Source organism: Cricetulus griseus (assembly GCF_003668045.3).
Source record: "Cricetulus griseus strain 17A/GY chromosome 1 unlocalized genomic scaffold, alternate assembly CriGri-PICRH-1.0 chr1_0, whole genome shotgun sequence".
Taxonomy (NCBI): domain Eukaryota; kingdom Metazoa; phylum Chordata; class Mammalia; order Rodentia; family Cricetidae; genus Cricetulus; species Cricetulus griseus.
Genome location: NW_023276806.1, coordinates 4,845,698 through 4,865,117, shown reverse-complemented (window position 1 = coordinate 4,865,117; position 19,420 = coordinate 4,845,698). Strand labels below are relative to the sequence as shown.

General features: G+C 46.6%; 1 protein-coding gene across 1 annotated transcript in view; it reads right to left on the bottom strand.

The window, feature by feature from the left end:
• Window positions 1–1,885: 1,885 nt before the first annotated feature.
• The window catches only part of Tyw3 (tRNA-yW synthesizing protein 3 homolog), a 17,829-nt gene continuing 294 nt past the window's right edge, over window positions 1,886–19,420 (bottom strand). The window contains exons 2-6 of the mRNA XM_027395187.2: window positions 13,690–13,770; window positions 12,206–12,304; window positions 10,683–10,754; window positions 7,799–7,932; window positions 1,886–2,326 (exon numbers count right to left, since the gene is read on the bottom strand). Coding sequence (XP_027250988.1) covers window positions 2,113–2,326; window positions 7,799–7,932; window positions 10,683–10,754; window positions 12,206–12,304; window positions 13,690–13,770 — 600 coding nt within the window. The 3' untranslated portion in view covers window positions 1,886–2,112. The remainder of the gene's footprint in view (window positions 2,327–7,798; window positions 7,933–10,682; window positions 10,755–12,205; window positions 12,305–13,689; window positions 13,771–19,420) is intronic.

The window sequence follows — 19,420 nt, the reverse complement described above, 5'->3', positions numbered from 1 at the left end:
ATCAAAACAAAGCATTTGCTGAACACCAACCATTATCAAGGACAGGATACGAAAGGACAGAAACGGGGCTTCCTCTCTCTACCAGTCCACGCTAGCTTGGCCACAACATGGCTGATCGTTTATCAGAACCACAAACACACCCTGCCCTCCCTGTGTCTCATCAGGCCTGACTTTTGTGTCTCTTCCTCTTTGATGCTAAGCAGTTCCTTGTACAGTGTGGAGGGATCAAACCTTGGGAGCAAATGGCTGTCCCAGCCTGGGGAAGCAGGAACTTGCTTCTCGTTCAGGGCTAAAACCTGCAGTGTGCGTCATTGCAGCTCGGGTGTCCTGCCTCATGGTGGCCCTGCTGGCTGCTGTGCTAGGGTCTTTGTTTACTTTTTGTCACCCCTTCGGCATATGTGCCTGGCAGATCATTCCAACTTTATTCATTAATTTAGAAACCACGCCCCAGGCATTCTCAAACTCAGTTTCCTTTCCCTGCCTCAGTTCCCTACCCGGCATGGAAACAGTACACGCACGCACGCACGCACGCACGCACGCACGCACACAATGTGAGTGCGCAGCTGCAGTTTCAGGAGGGCCACAGTTGTGCAAGGATCGAGTCACACAGCAGCACATGGTGCCAGACCTCCCTGCCACGCCCTTCACCGGGTGAAACCTCAGCAGTGAGCAGTGTACAGATGATGGACAGCATTGGGCACCCTGCTCATCCAACGAACACACAAAAATCTACAGATCTGTCAGCCTCTGACCATGGGACTTGCTTTCATGCTGTCTTGAGTAAGGGTGTTGCCAGTGCGTCACCAAAGCGCTGAGCTGATTTTATTGGATCCATTTAGATTTATTTTCTTTTATAAAAAGATGACTATTATGGTTAACCTTCATTGTCAGTGTGCTGGCATCTGGGATCCCCTGTGATGGACCAGATGTGTTTGTGTTAAAAGGCTCACCTTTGCCTGCTCCAGGGTATCTGAAACCTCTGACCTCCTCGGGCAACTGTGCTCATGTACACAAATCCACACTCATGCATATAAATAAAAATAATAAAATCAATCTCAATAAAAGGGAAAAAAACCATCCTGATGTGGGTGGCTCATCCCATTGGCTGGAGCCCCAGACTGAATAAAGAGAATGGCGCCAAGCACCCGTGTCCATCTCTCTGCTACGCATGCAGTGTGACCAGCCGCCTCAAGCTCCCGCTGCCCAACCTGGAGATGCTCTCTGCTCCCACCATGCTCCAGCTGTGATGGCGTCAATGTCATCCTTTTGACTGGTATATTTGAAAATATGTATGAAGTCACCTTCATTTTTAATGAGCGTAAGTGGTAACAGTACAGTGGACTCTGCTGGTCAACGGTCTCACACTTGCAATCTGACCCAGTCAGCACTGCAGTGTAAATATAGCAGGAGTTACCATTTCTGTTGTGCAGAAGAAATGGAAACCCAGGAAACTGATTAGGACCTCTGACATCAGAACTCAAGCCCAGGGCTTCTGAATCAACAAGCTGTTATAGCACACTTGTTTCTGTTTTACAGGGGTGTCTGCATTTCAGTGATCATTCCCAAGCAAGCTTAGGAAAAGCTACCCCCCATGTGTCTCAGGGGCTGCCAGGAGCAAGCTCTGGTGATGAGGGACAAAGTAGAGAGAAGGCTCAGGTGTTTCTCTGAACAAAATACCAAATGAACATTGGTCATTTTTATCCACAAAATCAAGTGGGGAGGAAACACTTGTCCATGGCGAGAAATCAAACTCAAAACCTTCACCTTAAAAAAGCTGGAGTTCAGGGACAGTTCCTACTCCAAAGCTCACAATGCTGACACTGCCTTGGGAGGGAATTAATCTTGCTTTTCCCACTTCACACAAACACAAACAGGAACCAAAAAGACAGGCATTAAAAGTTGTAAGTTTATTTGTGGAGTGACTCCTAATATGCTTTAAAAAACAGTACTCAGAGAGCAAATATATACAAAGCTACTTTGAAAAGCCATTTACACTTTCTCTAGACCAGAGAAACTAAGTCTGGCCCCTGCAGCGCGGATACACTCACAGACCACAGTACTCTTGTAAAGAGCAGCTTTATAATGTGTGTCGGACACGATCAGGGCCAAACCTTAGTCTTCCTCTGAGAAGAGTGCAGCACTGATTCCCAGGCCATCAGCACCTTCCAGCTCCTTTTCATGGTCTTCAGTAATGGATGGGTCATGTGCTTTTCCTTGGTTCCTTTTATTCTTATGAGTACAAAGTAGGCTATTTTTCTCTTTGGTCTCAGAATGTGAGCTGGAAATGGCTTTTCTTTCCATTGCTTGTTGTAGGCAGTTATAGAACCTGTAAAGAATTAAACAGACGGTTACGTATATGGGCATTCTGAAAGTGAATGACTGAAACACACCTAGAACTGATCTATTCTTTTAGGCTTGATGATGCCATGTCTTAGCCAATCAGCTAAAACTCTCCTTGCCTTCATTACTGTAAAAATGTGTTCTCCCTCTTTAAGAAGGCTACTTGGACACCCATCTAGTCCAGTGCTGCTCCCATGCATGCAGCAGGCTAGCTTGTCTCCTTCCATCACAGGGATCTTCTTAGAAACCCTGCCCCAGGGCCTGGCAGAGGGTCCCTGCACCACACTTCTATTTGCATACTAACTGCTCTGGTGAATTTAACGGCACCTCATATTGGAGAACCAATGACTCCAAGACCCATCTTGGGCATTCACCATCCCTTGGACAGAATTACAGTTACTTGCTGTCTATCAGAAGGCCCAGCTGTGCTGCTGCAAAAGCTAAGGCTCCACCAGGGACTCATTTCTCAACCACAGTGCCTAGCAGTCCTTCACATTTCATTGGCATCTATATGAGTGTTTTCTGAAAGAACACATATGGACATATCCATCCTTATCCAGTCTCCTTCTTTTATAACAATACATGGGACACAGTTAATCTCTGGCATCCTACAGACAAGAACCACACACTGTCTAACCTGGGAGAGACTGAGGTCAACACTGGGATGGGTTAGCTGTGCAGTTCTCATCTGATGTGGAGTGGAGCTAGGAGCTGCAGCAGACAAAAGGATAGCCAGAAAAAAGTTTCACCAACGCTTTACTTACTCAACCACCAACCAGTGTTGAAAGCACCTGCTGGTTACAGTAAATACCCTCAGAAACCTAAATACAAGAACTCAAACAAACAAACAAACAAATAGGGAAACAAACACCAGACTAATTTGGCAATGGTTTCTTTCTTGGGCTTAGTACCAAAGATAGGCAACAAAAGAAAATCAGACAAACAGCTTACTAAGAATCTAAAACTTATGTAAAGACACTGCTGATAGTGAAAAGGAAGCCCACAGAATCTGCCAATCACACATCTGCTGAACATCCAGCACACAGAGGAAATCCTACAACTCGGGGGAAACAACAATCCAATTAAAACTTGGACAAGAGACTTGAGCAGACACGTGTAAAGATGACAGATATATGGCCAATAAGGAGCATGTGCTGCACATCAGGAAAGACCAGAGAACACAAACTGAGAGTCTACTGAGAAGCCTTCGCACACTACCCTGCTGCTGTCTTCAAGGATAGAGCCTGGAGTCCTCACGGCTGGAGACGATGCCGGGCGGTGCAGTCCCTGTGGATGGCGGGGTGTGGCTCTGCAGGGAGTTAAATGTGGATCTACCCCACCACTCTAGTTCTGGGTGTGTATCCAAGAGGACTGAAGTGAGGAGGTGTGTGTGTGTCTGGAGACCAATCCTCAGTGTCTCACAGGTAAAATCTGTAAACAACTATCAGTCAACAGACGGACAGGGTATTGTGACTTCTTTTACCGTTTTATTATTCAATAGAGCTTGGGAGTCAAATATTAGAGAATAAGCCTGATTGATTCATGGAGCGATGGAGGAGCAAAGATCACGTCACCATCTTCTCCACCTTTCCTATCAAAAAAGACCACACATCTTTTTATCCCTCCTTATTCACTGTGCCCTTCTATCTCCTCTGAGTAGGCCAGAGAAATCCACGGCCCACTCCATGGGCCATATCAGAGTGAAAACACACACAAAAATCTCCAGCAACAACAGGGAAACTACATGTGGTCCACAAACACAATGGGGGTCACCAGTTTGAAAAGGAAAAGTGACTGACACATGGGACACGATAGCAGAGCCCTTAACGTTCAGCTAGTCAGGGAATGTAGCTCAGCGGTAGGCCTCTTGCAAAGCATGCACAAGGCCCCAGGTTCAATACTCAATTCTGCAACAAACAAAACCACCACGAGGTGAGGCAGCATCCCAACAAAGGAAGATGGCACAGCCAAGCGGCTGGAGTAGCCAAGCTCACACACACGGAAAATGGAGTGCTCAGGGTAGCTGCAGGAGGGAGAGTGAGGCCGCGCTCAGTGGGTACAGTTTCTGTTACGGTGATGAAGGCTCTGGAGATGGATGGTGGCAGTGGTTTCTAATGATGTGGATGTCCACAATGCCATTGGTTAACATGGTAAACTTTGCTACACATATTTTACCATAGTAAAAAAGACTTTAAAAATGTCAACCACTGGGAACAGATTCAATTTCTTTGCCTTTCTGATTTCTTTATTCTTAATGATATTATATGCCAATATACTCAGCCCTTTATTCTGTTTGATTTAATATGTTATTACACAGTTGACGAAGAGAAGAACATGGTTAACTTCTTTCTAGTCAGGGCCACATGGCTTCATCGGACCCAGGCCCTGACCTGGTATTAACAGACAGAGACCCCTCCAGAGGCCGATTTACAGAGTTTTCCACCTGGACATCATTATGTTTGAAATAGCTCCTGGTGTCTGCTGGTCCCTGTCTCTTCTGGTCTCCAGACGCCATAGGCCCTCGGCTGTTCTGCTGGCTGAGTCCCTTCCCATAGAGAAGCAGGCATGGGAACTATTTTTCACAGACATAACCATGACCTTTTATCTGTTAAAAGTGTTTAGGGTCTGAGGAGATGGCTCACGGATAACAATGCAAAATCATCAGGGCCTGAGTTCAGATCCCAGCACCCACATCAAGGGCTCTCGATTGTCTGAGAGCCTGTGGCAGAAGCCCTGTGTCTGTCTCCATCCTAGCACCAGGTTTAGTGAGGAACCCTGTCCCAAGGCAGAGAGTGAGAGATCAGGACACAGACTTCACATGCATGCACATGCTTGCACACACAGGCAGATACCACACACACATATCACACACACAGGCACACCTGCACACATGGGCAGGTACTACACACACATATCACACACACAGGCACACCTGCACACATGGGCAGATAGCACACACACACACACACACACACACACACACACACACACACAAACACACACACACAAACACACACACACACACACAGGCACACCTGCACACATGTGCACATACCATAGACATACATATCACACAAAATGCACATATCTGCACATGTGCACACACTACATACACTACTCTCATACATACGTGCATACATGTGACCAAGCAGACATCACACTCATGCATATATACGCATACTGACACATATAAGTATGCCACGCACAATACATACCTACATATACATATGCACACATCTAACAATACACACAAAATATTTTTAAGTACTTTAATTCCAAACTATTTGTTGTTGATGAGATTCTTGCAGCTATCTGAACCATGATGAAGTATCCCCACCCCCATGCTCACCCGCTGGTGTTGACGGCCTTTCTTCTTCTAAGACCCAGAGTTCTGTGCCTGCATCTGGCTGATGTGCAGACAGCTCTCAGGGGAGCACCCTAATTTACTCACATGCTCTGAATTCACATGTAATCTTGTAATCAGGATCTTGAGACACTTTTTACCCTTCTTTAATTTTTCACTGATTTTACATGATGAGCCTGGCTCTCTTGATGGCGGCATGCAAACTATCATCTCAAAATACATTTTTGAGTCAATGGATTCAACTCATAATTGGATTTTATGGTTGGTGAGCGTGGCTCAATTAACTTCACCAGGTGTATAGTTAGTTGGTCTTGGGCTATATTTATAATCTTGTTGAAATTCAGTACAGAATATAGAGAAACTGAACCTTTGCTTCTTGGGTCTCCATAAACAGCCCCAGGGGAGCACCACCTATAGAAGTTAAACTTTGGTAGCCGTACAGTTCGTGTCTGCAGTTTGGTGGGCAGTCAGGTCTGTGTCAGGTGACTACCTGAAAGATTCACTTTGGTTAGAACGTCCATACTTTGTGGACAGGGTTTATGAGCAATTTTTCTAAACCAGGATCTGCCTCCTGCAATGCTCTGAGATAGCCGCTATGTGTGAGGAATTGGCTGAGATCCCCTGTGTCCCATCTGGCATGGGTCACACGGCTCCCCCGGGGAAGCTTCGTGAATTCTAGGAATTCTCTGCTTCCAGGTGTGGTGCAGACTACCGTGCTGTGGGTGAATGGAGAGAAGGGCTCTCCTGTCTTGAAAGCCCACAAGAGTCACCGAGCAAGGCCAACCACAAAGAACATGCTATTCAATGGTATCAGTAACTGTTCTCTGAGCTAGCAATTTCCCCAGGTTAGAGATGACACAATCAAAAACAAGACAGTGACTTGGTAGAACTGAGCTGAGGAACTTGGCACGGATGAAACCCAGGCTCCTCTGGGGACTAGTTCCCATTGCTATCACTGGCGGCTTCTGTTTTAGCTGCAGCAGGAAATCTCTAGGTAGTTAAGGGGTTCAGGCAGGCAAGTCAAGGCATGGGTTTCTTTTGCAGTATATGGACATGACTTTGAGCAATACTGAGATGAGAGGCAGAGATCCTAACTATAACTTGTTCTGAGGCTGCTGCACAGGTCTTGAATAAATAAAGAGTCTTCATTAAGACAGAAAGAAAAGTGAACGAAGGGATATCTAGGCAGTGACGGGACGTGAGACTGTTAAAAGGGTGGGAAGAAAGAAAAAGGGAAATTACAAACGAGGTCAAAATGTCCATCACTCTGTAACCTGGAAATGTACCACTTGGGTTGGTTGGCTACAGTGAGACAGCTCACGGGTGAAAAGCACCTCTCACGCAAGTCTGATGGCCTGAACTTAAGTTTCTGAAACCACGTAACCCACAAAACTGCCATCTGACCTCCACAACAGTGTGCTTTGGCACACAGACACACAGACACACAGACACACACACACCCCAAACAAACAAACAAACAAACCCCCAAACACAAAACACAACAGATACACTCTTGCTGGAGGACCCAGCAGAACTGCTCACACACATGGAAGGCAGTGTTCACAGAAAACCCTGTTAAAATGGAGCTGTGCGCTGGTCCACTTGCCGGGTGGTACAGCTGAAGAACAAGAATACAAAGATGTGCCTGGAGACCCAGTCTTCTGGGTCTGCGATGAGCCTGCGATGCAGCTCCATATCGGCTCCATGGCAACAGCTGCCTGTTGAACTGGCCCAGGGTCTAAGATGCTATCAGACTGAAAAGGGGTGTCTAAGCCACACCCAGGGCAGTGTGCACAACTTCCCTTCAACCTGCTCCCACAGCTGTTGGACTCTTTCCCAAATGATCACTCTCTCTGCAGCAGTGTCCTGGCGGCCACATGTCTAGCTGTCTCGACGAAGTCTCCTCTGCAATTTTGGAGTGTCTGTCACAGTATGTTCTAGTCCCACTGATGGCCTCAGGCATCTTTCCTTCTCCACAGGAGGTCTACAACTGCACAAGCCGTTCCGACTATAAACTTAAAGGAGTATGTATCCCTGTTTTCAAGAATGACATAGGCGTACATGAATAACATGGAAATAAATAATTAACTGTACCTTTCAATTCTTTTCTTGTTTTCCTCCATTTTCTGGTTTGCTATAGTTAACAGGAACTCAATATATTCCTCCGTCACCATCAGTTTTCCCTGATGGCTTAATGGGACTTCTAATCCATGTGTACTCCGGACAGCCTAGAGGAGAAAGCAGTGTAGACATGTCCTCACAGAGCCCAGTGTGAGAGAGAGAGAGAGAGGTCCTAATGTCCTCACAGAGCCCAGTGTGTGTGTGTGTGTGAGAGAGAGGTCCTAATGTCCTCACAGAGCCCAGTGTGTGTGTGTGTGAGAGAGGTCCTAATGTCCTCACAGAGCCCAGTGAGAGAGAGAGAGAGGTCTTAATGTCCTCACAGAGCCCAGTGTGAGAGAGAGAGAGGTCCTAATGTCCTCACAGAGCCCAGTGTGTGTGTGTGTGTGTGTGTGTGTGTGTGTGAGAGAGAGAGAGAGAGAGAGAGAGAGAGAGAGAGAGAGAGAGAGGTCCTAGACGGGCTCAGCGGGAACAGTTAACTCCATTAGAGCAAGGAGGTCCTTGATGTGATATAATTTAGTTAAACTCAAACAAATCAAAGGGAATGAAACAGATTTCTCCTCACGTGCAGAAGGGCTTCTATACGCTCTTTTTCAGAGGATCAGGTAATATTCAAAGAATCCAGTAACTTTGAACAGTTTCAATCCCTCTACAGCTAAGAAACTTCAGCATAGGATTTGAAGAAAAGAAATAAACGAAGCATCCACAGAGGACTCAAGGAAAAACCAGAGTCTTTCCAGTACCTGCTGGAGCTGAGTATGGCAAGGGGCAAGCCATGCTCCCCCATCATGCTGAGTTGTGGCGATACATTGTTTATGATCTAATAAAGCATGCCTGCTCAATGCTCGGGGGCTGCCAAGCTTAGTAACTCTGTCAAAGAACAGTCAGCATATCCCATGTGCATCCAAGAGCTGGGTAGAGGATAAGGACAGAGCAGAAAATCCTACAAAACCCATCAGTATTCAAGAACAAAAATTCACACAGTGAATCCTTAATTATTGAGCTTCTCTGCGGCTGAGGCAACCCCCAAAGGAGCACAGCCTAGTTCCTGATGGGGGAGGTCCCACTGTACGCTACAAATATAGTACTGCTTTTATTGGTTGACGAATAAAGCTGTTTTGACAAATGGCCAGGCAGAACAGAGCCAAGGGGAAATCCAAACAGCGTTAGGGAAATAAAGAAGACAGAGTCAGGGAGAAGCCATGTAGCCGCCAAAGGGGTAAGCCACGGACACATGGTGATACATAGATTATTAAAAATGGGTTAATTTATAAGAGACAGCTAGCCAGTAATAAGCCTGAGCCATTGGCCAAACAATTATATTTAGTATTAGCCTCTGAGTAAATATTTCATAAGTGGCTTCAGGGACCCGAGAGGGGAGAGAAACCAGTCCAGGGGGACCAGCGGCACAGAGAAAATCATTCAACTACATAGTTTCTGCCTCTAAGAGAGACAACCACACAGAGCTGCAATGCACACCAAGTGTTATCATAGAAAGAGCACATGAATCCTTGTGTGCACAAACACAAGTGAAAAGTGCTCATAACACGGCAAATGCCCCGGTGAAGTCTGGGACTCAGCTCCACAAGACAAAAGCCAGCATTTTAGCCTGGGTTTCCAGGGACAAGAATAGTGTCATCAGACATCATAAAAACAGGGAGTGGATGTTTCAGCCAGAGCAGTAGCAGCTCTGCATGGCTGGAACACACACACACACACACACACACACACACACACACACACACACGGTGGTGGTGGTGGTGGAGACAGTTTAAGACCTTGGGTACCATGGAAAAGCTTGGGAAGCCCTGGTGTTTTAAAGTAGAGATTCTGACAGTACTGGTCAGGGACTGGAAGGCCTGAGGAGAACTCTCAGAAGCCAGCTGTCAGGAGACAGTCTTAGAAAGAGGAGTGGACACTGAGCTCTGACTTAGGGATGGGGTGCAGGGCCTGGCTGGCAAAGACACACAGGCAGATATGATCAGACCAGTGGCTAAATGCATACAGGGGACAGAGGAGAGAAAGGCAAGGAAATTTTGTGCTTTCCCTTGGGGAACAGATATATTGCAGAGTGGAGAGAAGGCTTTGATTTACTGTTTAGATGCTTCCTGAGTTCTTTGGGGAAATAAGTCATTTGTTAAAAATAGAGTCAAGAGAACTAGAATAGCAGGAATTTGACCTGTTCAAATACACCATGTGCTGTGCAAATAGTGAACACAACAATTACTATGGGTTGCATTGGCCAGGAAAGGACAAAAAGGATGTAGGATTTAAGGACCTTGGGGACCTTCCAGATTGAGGCTTGCAAACTTCTTCTGTGAAGGGACAGTAAATATACTTGGTTTTGTGGGTCATACGGTATCTTACTACTCAAACTCGAGGAAGTGGTACAAACCAAGCTAAGCTGTAGCCAATCGTGAATGAGAGGGTAGAGTGCACTTGGCCCCAGCGGCTGAACTTGGCCCAAGGAGATCAGTCTGCTGGACCTCTGGGCAGACAGAGGTGTTAAACAACTCACACAGATTATAAAGCTCAGCTGTGGTCACCGGTCACCAGCGTGGAGGACTTGACGCCTGTGAGGCTCTCCGTGTGGCACAACCTTACTTATTCCATTATCGTAGATGACTCATGATGTGACCAGGAGAGCAAAGAAAGCAGAGAAGGGGGACAGAAAACAGACTCAAATATAAATCCAAAGTCAGGATTTCCTGGGGTCGGGAGGGAGAGCCTGCCACTTGGGGTCTGGGGACCAGAAAACCCAAGGCATTTTGAGGAGGGAGGGAAAGAGCAGGAGTGACAAGAGGCGGCTCCAGTGGCCTTATGTCACATCCACAGAGCTGTTCTTGCCGACAGACCTTACCAGCATGGTCTTTCCTCGCTTCCCCACGGTGATGCCAGAGTTCCTGAAGCCAGAAGCAACGGCCGCTGAGTGCTGCAGGAAAACACGGTACCCTCAGTTACGCCAGACAGACAGACCCCCAATTATGCCTCATAAGCGGTGGAAACAGGTAACTGCAAAACCATTTCTGCGTCTGGCTGTGTGGACTGTGCTTTAGAGCCCCCATCATAATGACTGCCACACATTCCTGAAGAACAGTTCTAGAAATGTCACCAAGAGAGGGTGAGACAGGCGTCTGGCCAAAGACCACGTACTACAGCACATGACCAAACCGCTTATGCTGGCGATCTGAATGAGATGTCCAGCAGGGGAACCTAAGTCAACAGGGCTGATGGCCCCATGGAGATCCTAGTGGAGTCCATCCACAGAGGAAAGGCCATGAGAGACGCAGGAGAGGGTGGCTGTCAGTAGGCAGAGGAAGAAGTCTTACTCCGCCAAACCCTGACCTTTGACCTCCAGCACAGGAAAAAAAGTAAGTATCTTTTGTTCCAAATCATTTACTATGTGGTATTTTATTATGGCATCCCTGATAGACAGTCTCCAGCATTTAGAATGCATTCCTCACACTATTTGCTTCTTGGATAACCTCTTGAAGACACTACCTGGCTCGCAGGTGCTCAGGCCAGACCTAAGACTTACTCCTTCACCTTTTCTATTTCCCAGGCTGTCTGACCCCTGACACCATCATTCTGATGAACTAAAAACTAAAACTGACTCTGTCACCGCCTCATGCTCTTTGGTGTCGCCATACTCCACTGAGAACCCTGACTATACCGTGGCAGAATTAGGCTCTCAGAACACAACCGCACTGACCCTTTACAACTCCCACTTGACTGAGCAAGAACCTGACCTCTTCACTCTGGCCTGCAGGCCTGAGGTTCCTGGCTGCCATCTTTCTCCCTTTGGCTCTGAGAACACACCAAGCCCTTTCTGCTTCTGAGATTCTCTATTAGGAACATTTGAATCTGCTATAGGCCTAACTTTTTCTATTCCTTTCCAGTCTTTACCTCCAGGAGCTTTCTTCAGAGTATCTTGTGAGAGGCGCCTGCACACAGCTCTCCTCGTTGCTCTGTGATGCAGGGAACTGAGCACTCTTACTAAATTACACTGGTAGTGAAACAACCCTGCATGTAAGCCAGTGAAAGCCATAAAAATGCACAGAGAGATGCCAAGCATGCAATCCCACAGACTGTCCTCCTAAACTCGGCAAGGAAACCAAAGACACAGGCCTGTGAAATTTACATGTAGAGTGCTGAGGAAGATGGCGGCCATGTGTGGGTATGCATTTTACTTTCCCAGAGACTACCAGGAGCCCCTGCTCTTAACACTCCATATAAATAGCTAGACTGACCAACCAGATGAAAACAATTAAATCAAAACATAAGCTGAATAACCGACACCCAATAATTTTAAAAGGTGGCTTAAAGCCTAAAATTAATTTTATCAACAGATGTCTAAATTCAAGAGCAGGCATAAAATCTTACCAGGGTCTGTGCGTCCTGCAGTGTCTGGCATTGTACATGGAGGATAAATGGTTCAAACTTCAGGACAGCATTGCTGGTTGCGCCCTTCAGAGCTGCCATCTGCAGGACCCAAAGCACAGCATCAGGCTTGGCTGCTCCGCCCTGTCCTCCGCTTCTCTCCTACCTTCTTTTCGCATTCCCAGAAATTCTCACACTCACTAAGCACACAGTGTCTGTAATATCTGTCTCCTCTGCTTTCTTTCATTAAGAACATTACTATATTTTTATTTTGTTTAAACTTTTCCTTACATTTATATATTCATTGGGTGGGGCAGGGAAAGACACCTGCCTGATGCAACCTTCCATGGGCTCACCTCACATTTCAGTCGCAGAGAACAGACGACTGAACACAGCCATGAAGGCTGTGAAATCTGTCCATGATGTGTAGTTATTTCCAACACAGAAGCCAGCAATGCAGAGAGGGCGAATCCCCTTCTTCTCTTTCTATAATTTCTTCCAGGTTGTAAAGTTGCTAAATAACCGACTTGAAAGACTTGGATCCAACATGCCAAATGCACACAGCCTCTCTGCTGCTGAGGCAGATGCTCTGCTGAGCTGCAGGAAGATGGCCACTTCACACCACCACCTCCTGCAGCCCAACACTTCACACCACCACCTCCTACAGCCCAACACTTCACACCACCACCTCCTGCAGCCCAACACTTCACACCACCACCTCCTACAGAGCAACACTTCACACCACCACCTCCTGCAGCCCAACACTTCACACCACCACCTCCTGCAGCCCAACACTTCACACCACCTCCTCCTGCAGCCCAACACTTCACACCACCACCTCCTGCAGCCCAACACTTTACACCACCACCTCCTGCAGCCCAACACTTCACACCACCTCCTCCTGCAGCCCAACACTTCACACCACCACCTCCTGCAGCCCAACACTTCACACCACCACCTCCTACAGAGCAACACTTCACACCACCACCTCCTGCAGAGCAACACTTCACACCACCACCTCCTGCAGCCCAACACTTCACACCACCACCTCCTATAGAGCAACACTTCACACCACCACCTCCTATAGAGCAACACTTCACACCACCACCTCCTATAGAGCAACACTTCACACCACCACCTCCTGCAGCCCAACACTTCACACCACCACCTCCTGCAGCCCAACACTTCACACCACCACCTCCTGCAGCCCAACACTTCACACCACCACCTCCTATAGAGCAACACTTCACACCACCACCTCCTGCAGCCCAACACTTCACACCACTTCACACCATCATCTCCTGTAGAGCAACACTTCACACCACACCATCACCCCCTGCAGCCCAGCAGGGCCAAAGGAGTGAAAGCTCTCCAGACTTCATCATCTTCAGTCATTACAATGATACACGTGAATCTTCCATTCTTTCCATATGTATTGAACATAACTGTGGATTTTAAAGTTTATCTTCTAAATATTAAAAACCTACCACATCATCTTTCACACAAGGTTTGTGTGTCACCAGGAGCCAGCAGCAGTGCTGTTTCTGAATCCCAGAATCGCTTGTGCTCTAAAACAATAGACAACTTAATTATAATACCTAACAAAACTTAAGTACATTGCATTGCAAAAAATGAGGGTTATTCTTAAGTTATTATTTGTAAGGATTAATTAAAAATAATTCAATTTATTTTGGGGTAAAAATAACCTAGAAGAAAAATCAACTCAAATAACTTAGGGCGTGAATGGTAACAGTACTTGTGTGTTTAGAAATATGGCCATGTTTTTTGTTGGCGTCCGTGTTTGTGCTGTGATGCTAGGGATGGAGCCTGTAAGACTCTGAGAAGGGTATATTTTATCCGAATCTACTAAAAAGTGACAGAAGCCAGTTAGAAGCCAGTCCATATACAGTTAGCCACACCCAAGTCTCTCCATTACCGCTGGATGCAGCTGTCTCAAACAACAGCAATCTTCACCAGGCCTATAAGGTGAGAGGTTTTTCCCTCTCTGTGGAAGAGGGACATGGAAAAGATTGACCTTGTTTTGTTTAGGCAAAGGGGTACAATCAATTTTCCAGTGTCCAGCAGCTTTGTCCACAGTCTCGGCCAGGTCGTGACAGGCAACAGGTATCACATCTGAGCATCTTGCTCACTGGTCATCGTCACCATCATCCAGGTGCAAGAAATGGGGTGCCTCACAATCTTCTTTGGAGACTTTGGGTCACTGTCAGGATCTGGCAGTCTGTCTGATATTATAAACTTTTAAAATAACAATTTAAATGCCATATTCTGCAGGTCTCTGAAGCATTAGAGGTCTGTTTGTCTGTTTTAGGTTACTTTCCTTAAGCACACAGGTGGCTAGGTAAGGTCTTATTTCTGTAATTAATTTTCAGTCTGACTGTAACTGGTTTTAACTTAGTAAAATGTTTGAAACTTAGCACAGCTGAACTTAAAACTGCATAGAGCTACCTTATATTCCTTAAACAGTAGCTACATGTACATATTTTAGCTGTTTGCTTAAACTTAACTTCTTTCTGAGGCAGGGTTTTTCTGTGACTTTGGAGCCTGTCCTGGAATTCAATCTGTGACCAGCCTGGCCTTGAACTCACAAAGATCCACCTGCCTCTGCCTCCCGAGTGCTGGGATTAAAGGCGTGTGCCACCAACACCCTAAACTTAAGTTCTGAAAACACAAACTGTAACATCTTTTAATAGATTAGCATCTTTTATAAAACAAGAACTTTACATTGTCAGGCTTTGCTTAAAAATAATTCTAAATTGAAGCTCTTTAAGTACAAACATTAATAAAAACAAACATTAAAAAAAACTGGTTTTAAAAAGAAATTTAAATTCCCTTAAAGTCTTTCTGTAATATATAGAAGCATTAACATTTTAAATCTTAATTGAAAAACTTGTTTCTAAGATGGTACCTCTAATTCCCATGCGGTCACCTTTAGTCAAGATGGCGGCTTAAGTATCTTTTTTCAACTTCAGCAAAATGGCGACCAGTCAGCCATGTAACAAAACTCAGGTTATGCCAGGCAACAGAACATTTTAAAACAAGTATACATAATTTACTTGAGAAAGAAACAGAACTTTTAAAACTGAATTCAGTTGATATGGTTAGAATTTTAACTTATATTACCAATTTTAAAATTTACTATTTGTAGACATGAGAAACCATAACAGTTTACAGTTTACATTTTTCTCTGACTTGTAACAACCTTTTCTCTGACCTTCGACAACTTTCCTCTGACCTGCTACGACTTGCTTTAACCCTCTATAACTTCCTATAGACATTCTTAGACAAATTTCTTTTTTCCTTTCTCTCTCTATTACTTTAGTCTCCTACATTTTCTCTCATTTCTTGGTCAACATATACTCTTATCAAAGTCCTTCTTAAGGTTTTTTTTTTTTAGCAACATTAAGGCCGTTTTTTTTTTTTAGAACATCCGGATCAGGACAGATGGTTCACCCCTGAGCTCCATGTGCTCAGGGAAGAGACCTGGGGGGCGGGGGTGCTACTGGTAATCCCAGACCCTCAGCCAATGCAGGGGTGGGAAAAGGACCCCTGAAGTCCCCCTGCATACCACGTGTGTGGAGCACAAAGAAGGCCGGGCAGCTAGGCAGATGGCGGCCTTGCAGCCATGTTCCCTCAGAGCAGGGAAACTCCTGCGCAAGCCAGGACCCACGGCAGGATGGCAGCTGTGACAGAGACAGCCCCACAGACCGGCAGGTGGGGATAGGGACCTACATCCTAGACTCACCTACATCGGCCAGGCTCAGCTGTAAGGGCCGCAGCAGCAGTTCGAGTTCAGAAAAGCAGCGTTGGGGGACTCCAACACAACACATTCTAACCCGTGACACATGGCAGAACTCCTGTCACGCGCCACGTGCTCAGGGCAACAAGAAAAGACCCCTGACCCATGCATGCCACATGCGTGGGCAGTAGGGACAGAAAGAGATGCTTAACAAACACACAACACAAATGTGAAACGTGGACAGACAGAACAGTAACACAGACTAGGGTCCTATTCGGAATTTCAGATGGCTTGCTCCCAGTAAGTCCCTGTCCTACAGATTGGGCGACCCGCTTGGGTCCCCTTACAGATGGAGTAAGCAACTTGGTCCTACCAGGTCCCGTTCCTATAGACTGCAGAAGCTGTCATCCGAACCTCTGCCCTAAACAATTCTTGTACAGAAACCATACAGAAACAAAGACTGGAAAATAAAGTTACCTAGTGTGGCGCCACGTGACTCAACGAAAGGGGGTGCTGTAACTTTAACTGACTAACTATGGTCCTTAACGTCCGTCCAGTGGTCAAAAGTGACTGAGGGGGGTTGGTTACAGTCAGTCCCATCATCAAAGTCACACATAAGACAAAAACAAACCCAAGACACACAGACAAAAACTATCAGATGTCTGTCTCCACCTAGACAGACAAAACCACTCCAGAAATACAGACAGCCGGAAGGGCAGATAACTTCCCCAATCCAGCAGAACTACCGTACCCTCACCGGCTCCTAGACGGGAATCTCCCAAGTGTCCCTGAGGTTCCCACAGACTTCCTGGAACGTCTTCCAGGGTGGCAGTCGGTGATCTCCCTAGCACGTCTACTGATCACACTCTGTCTCCTCCCAAGACCAGAGCTCTTGTCTCTTCCCAAGACACGAGCGACTGCAAAGCACAGAACCAGATTTCAGCCGGCACAAAAACACAAAGACACAGACAATGCAGGGTACCCGCTTACCTCCAAGATCAACTCCACTCAGGTGAGGGGTGGTTGCAAATCCCCAGACGAGCCCCCAAATGTAAGGACACGCCCCCCCCCACAGCCAAAGCTCAGGCTTCCAGGATCTTAGCCCAGGACCACCCCAATCACAGAATGGAGGCGAAAACTTGATGCAAATTGCATGAGGCTTTATTGTAGTTTAACGAGCTAATCCCATGTTAGCTTAGGTCTTTGATCCACCCGCCATGTCGGATGGCTAGCAAAGACAGTTCGAAGCCACTGCGTATAGATCTTATAGGGCAGCATAAGGGGAGTGTCTAGGGGTACGCACAGGCTCAGGATTGGTGTGCCTCCAGACTTGGAGGGCTTGCCCTGTGTTGATTGGCCAACTGGTTGTTATGGCCCATAGGCCCCCCCAGGGTGGTTGCTATGCTCTCTGCGTCGTTGCTGTGCACTTGTCCGTAAAGCACACCCAGAGCCGTAAAGCATAGCACACCAGCTAACTTCTGATTGGTTCCTTGTCACGAGGCAGGCATTTGACCTCTAAGTGACCAAGGCAAAGTTATGGCAAGCACGTGTTCGGCTGTTATGGCTGATGAAATGGGGAGCTGGTCCCTTCAAGCCCAAGACCTCATGAGTGATATGTGGCACTTACCACAGTGTCACACGCCACTTGGTCAAGTGTTTGTTGGAAGAGAAGGATGCTGAGAGGTTATATGCTGGCAGCATGTGATCATGAAGGGTGAAAAAGGGAGGGCCCTGCAGGACAGTAACTAACACTGTATTAGACGTAGCGCTGGCTGACGCCTGTGAAGGGCATGCCTTTAAACACCTTCCTCATCATTATGGGCATAAATATGTGGTTTCTGTGATAGGGGATGTCCTTCTGTATATATGTTTCTCTTATTGGTTAATGGATAAAACACTGATTGGCCAGTAGCCAGGCAGGGAGTATAGGTGGGGCTACCAGACTAGGAGAATTCTGCAGAGAGAAAAGCAAAGAAGCCAGAGAGTCACCATGTAGCCACTGGGTAGGTAGGAAGTCTGGGCATTTGCCAGTAAGCCACCACATAGAAATACTTAGATTGATAGAAATGGGTTAATAATTAAGAGAGAGCTAGCCAATAAGAAGCCTGAGCCATCGGCCAAACAGTTTACAACTAATATAAGCCTCTGTGTGTTTACTTGGGACTAAATGGCTGCGGGACCAGGCAGAACAGAAACTTCGTCCGCAAATTCTATATTAGACTGTACTGGCAAAGAAGTTAGGACCAAAGTGTCAAAGACCTGGAAAGATTATCATTCCAACAGTGACATAAACATTGTTTATTTGCAAATTCTAGGTATCTTTCCCCCAAGATACTTGAAAGTGAAAGCAGGGAACCTGGTATATGGAGACAGCTGCACCTCTAAAATAACTATACAAGAGCTCTGGACGGTGCTCTGCCATCTGGTCTGGCGAGGGGCACATGTTCTGAGTAACTGGTGTTCATAGTAGTCTTTAGTAACATACACTTGGTCTTGTGTTGGCTGTTATAAACCTCAGAGTCAAATAAGTGGTCTACATTTAAGAGATTTTCAGAATCTAATACCATGACTTGGGAATGTGTCCGATTGTGTTCCTCTTATCCTGGTTTTTCACTTTCCTTCTTTCCTAGTAAGTCAGAGTGAAAATAAACACCACTAAAGTAGAAGACACACAAACTAAAGGGAGGCCCAGAAAGAGTCCTAGGACTAAGACAGTTCAGAGTGAGCAGTCACAGTGGGTACTGTGCTTCTCTCCGTCTGTCCGTATGTCTCTGGGTGTTGGTAGAAGAGTGGGGCCGGGGGACTCATGTCTCAGATTTGTGGTTAGAGGGGAAGCGTTACAGAAGAACAGCTATTCCAGAAGCTGAGGCAGGAGGATCACAGGTCCAAAGCTTCCTTGGTCTATGGAATGTGTTCAAGACCAGCCAAGGCAGCTTCGAAACACCCTGCTTTAAAAGGTAAAAGGTGGGAGGGGCTGGGGGCACAGCTCAGTCGCAGAGCACCTGCCTAGCATGAGCAAGGCCCCAGGCTGCCACTCCTAAAGGACAACACGGGCAGTTCATAAGCAGGTAAGAAAAAGCCAAAGGCAAGGGAGTCCAATTTTGACGGTTGGTTAAAATGGGGATAGGGTTGCAGGAATTAGTACAGCATAAATTTGGATTTGCCGAAGTAAGAAGTGGGTCGCAAAGTCTCAGCAAGAAAATCCTGCCTGAAAAGGTCAATATGTATATGTATACAATGCACACGCGCACACGCGCACACACACACCAACGTGCTAATTGCAGGGCGGTTTGGAGCAGGGAAAACAGTGTTTCAGAGAGAGACTCGCTAGGAAAGCTGTGGCAAAGCACAGATGGGCAGCAGCAGGAGGTGCGTGCGTGTGGGCTGCGGGACCTGCCAGGACCGCAGCACGGGCTGCAGAGCCGCGGCCGTTACCAGCAGCAGCCCCGCGCACGCTCGCA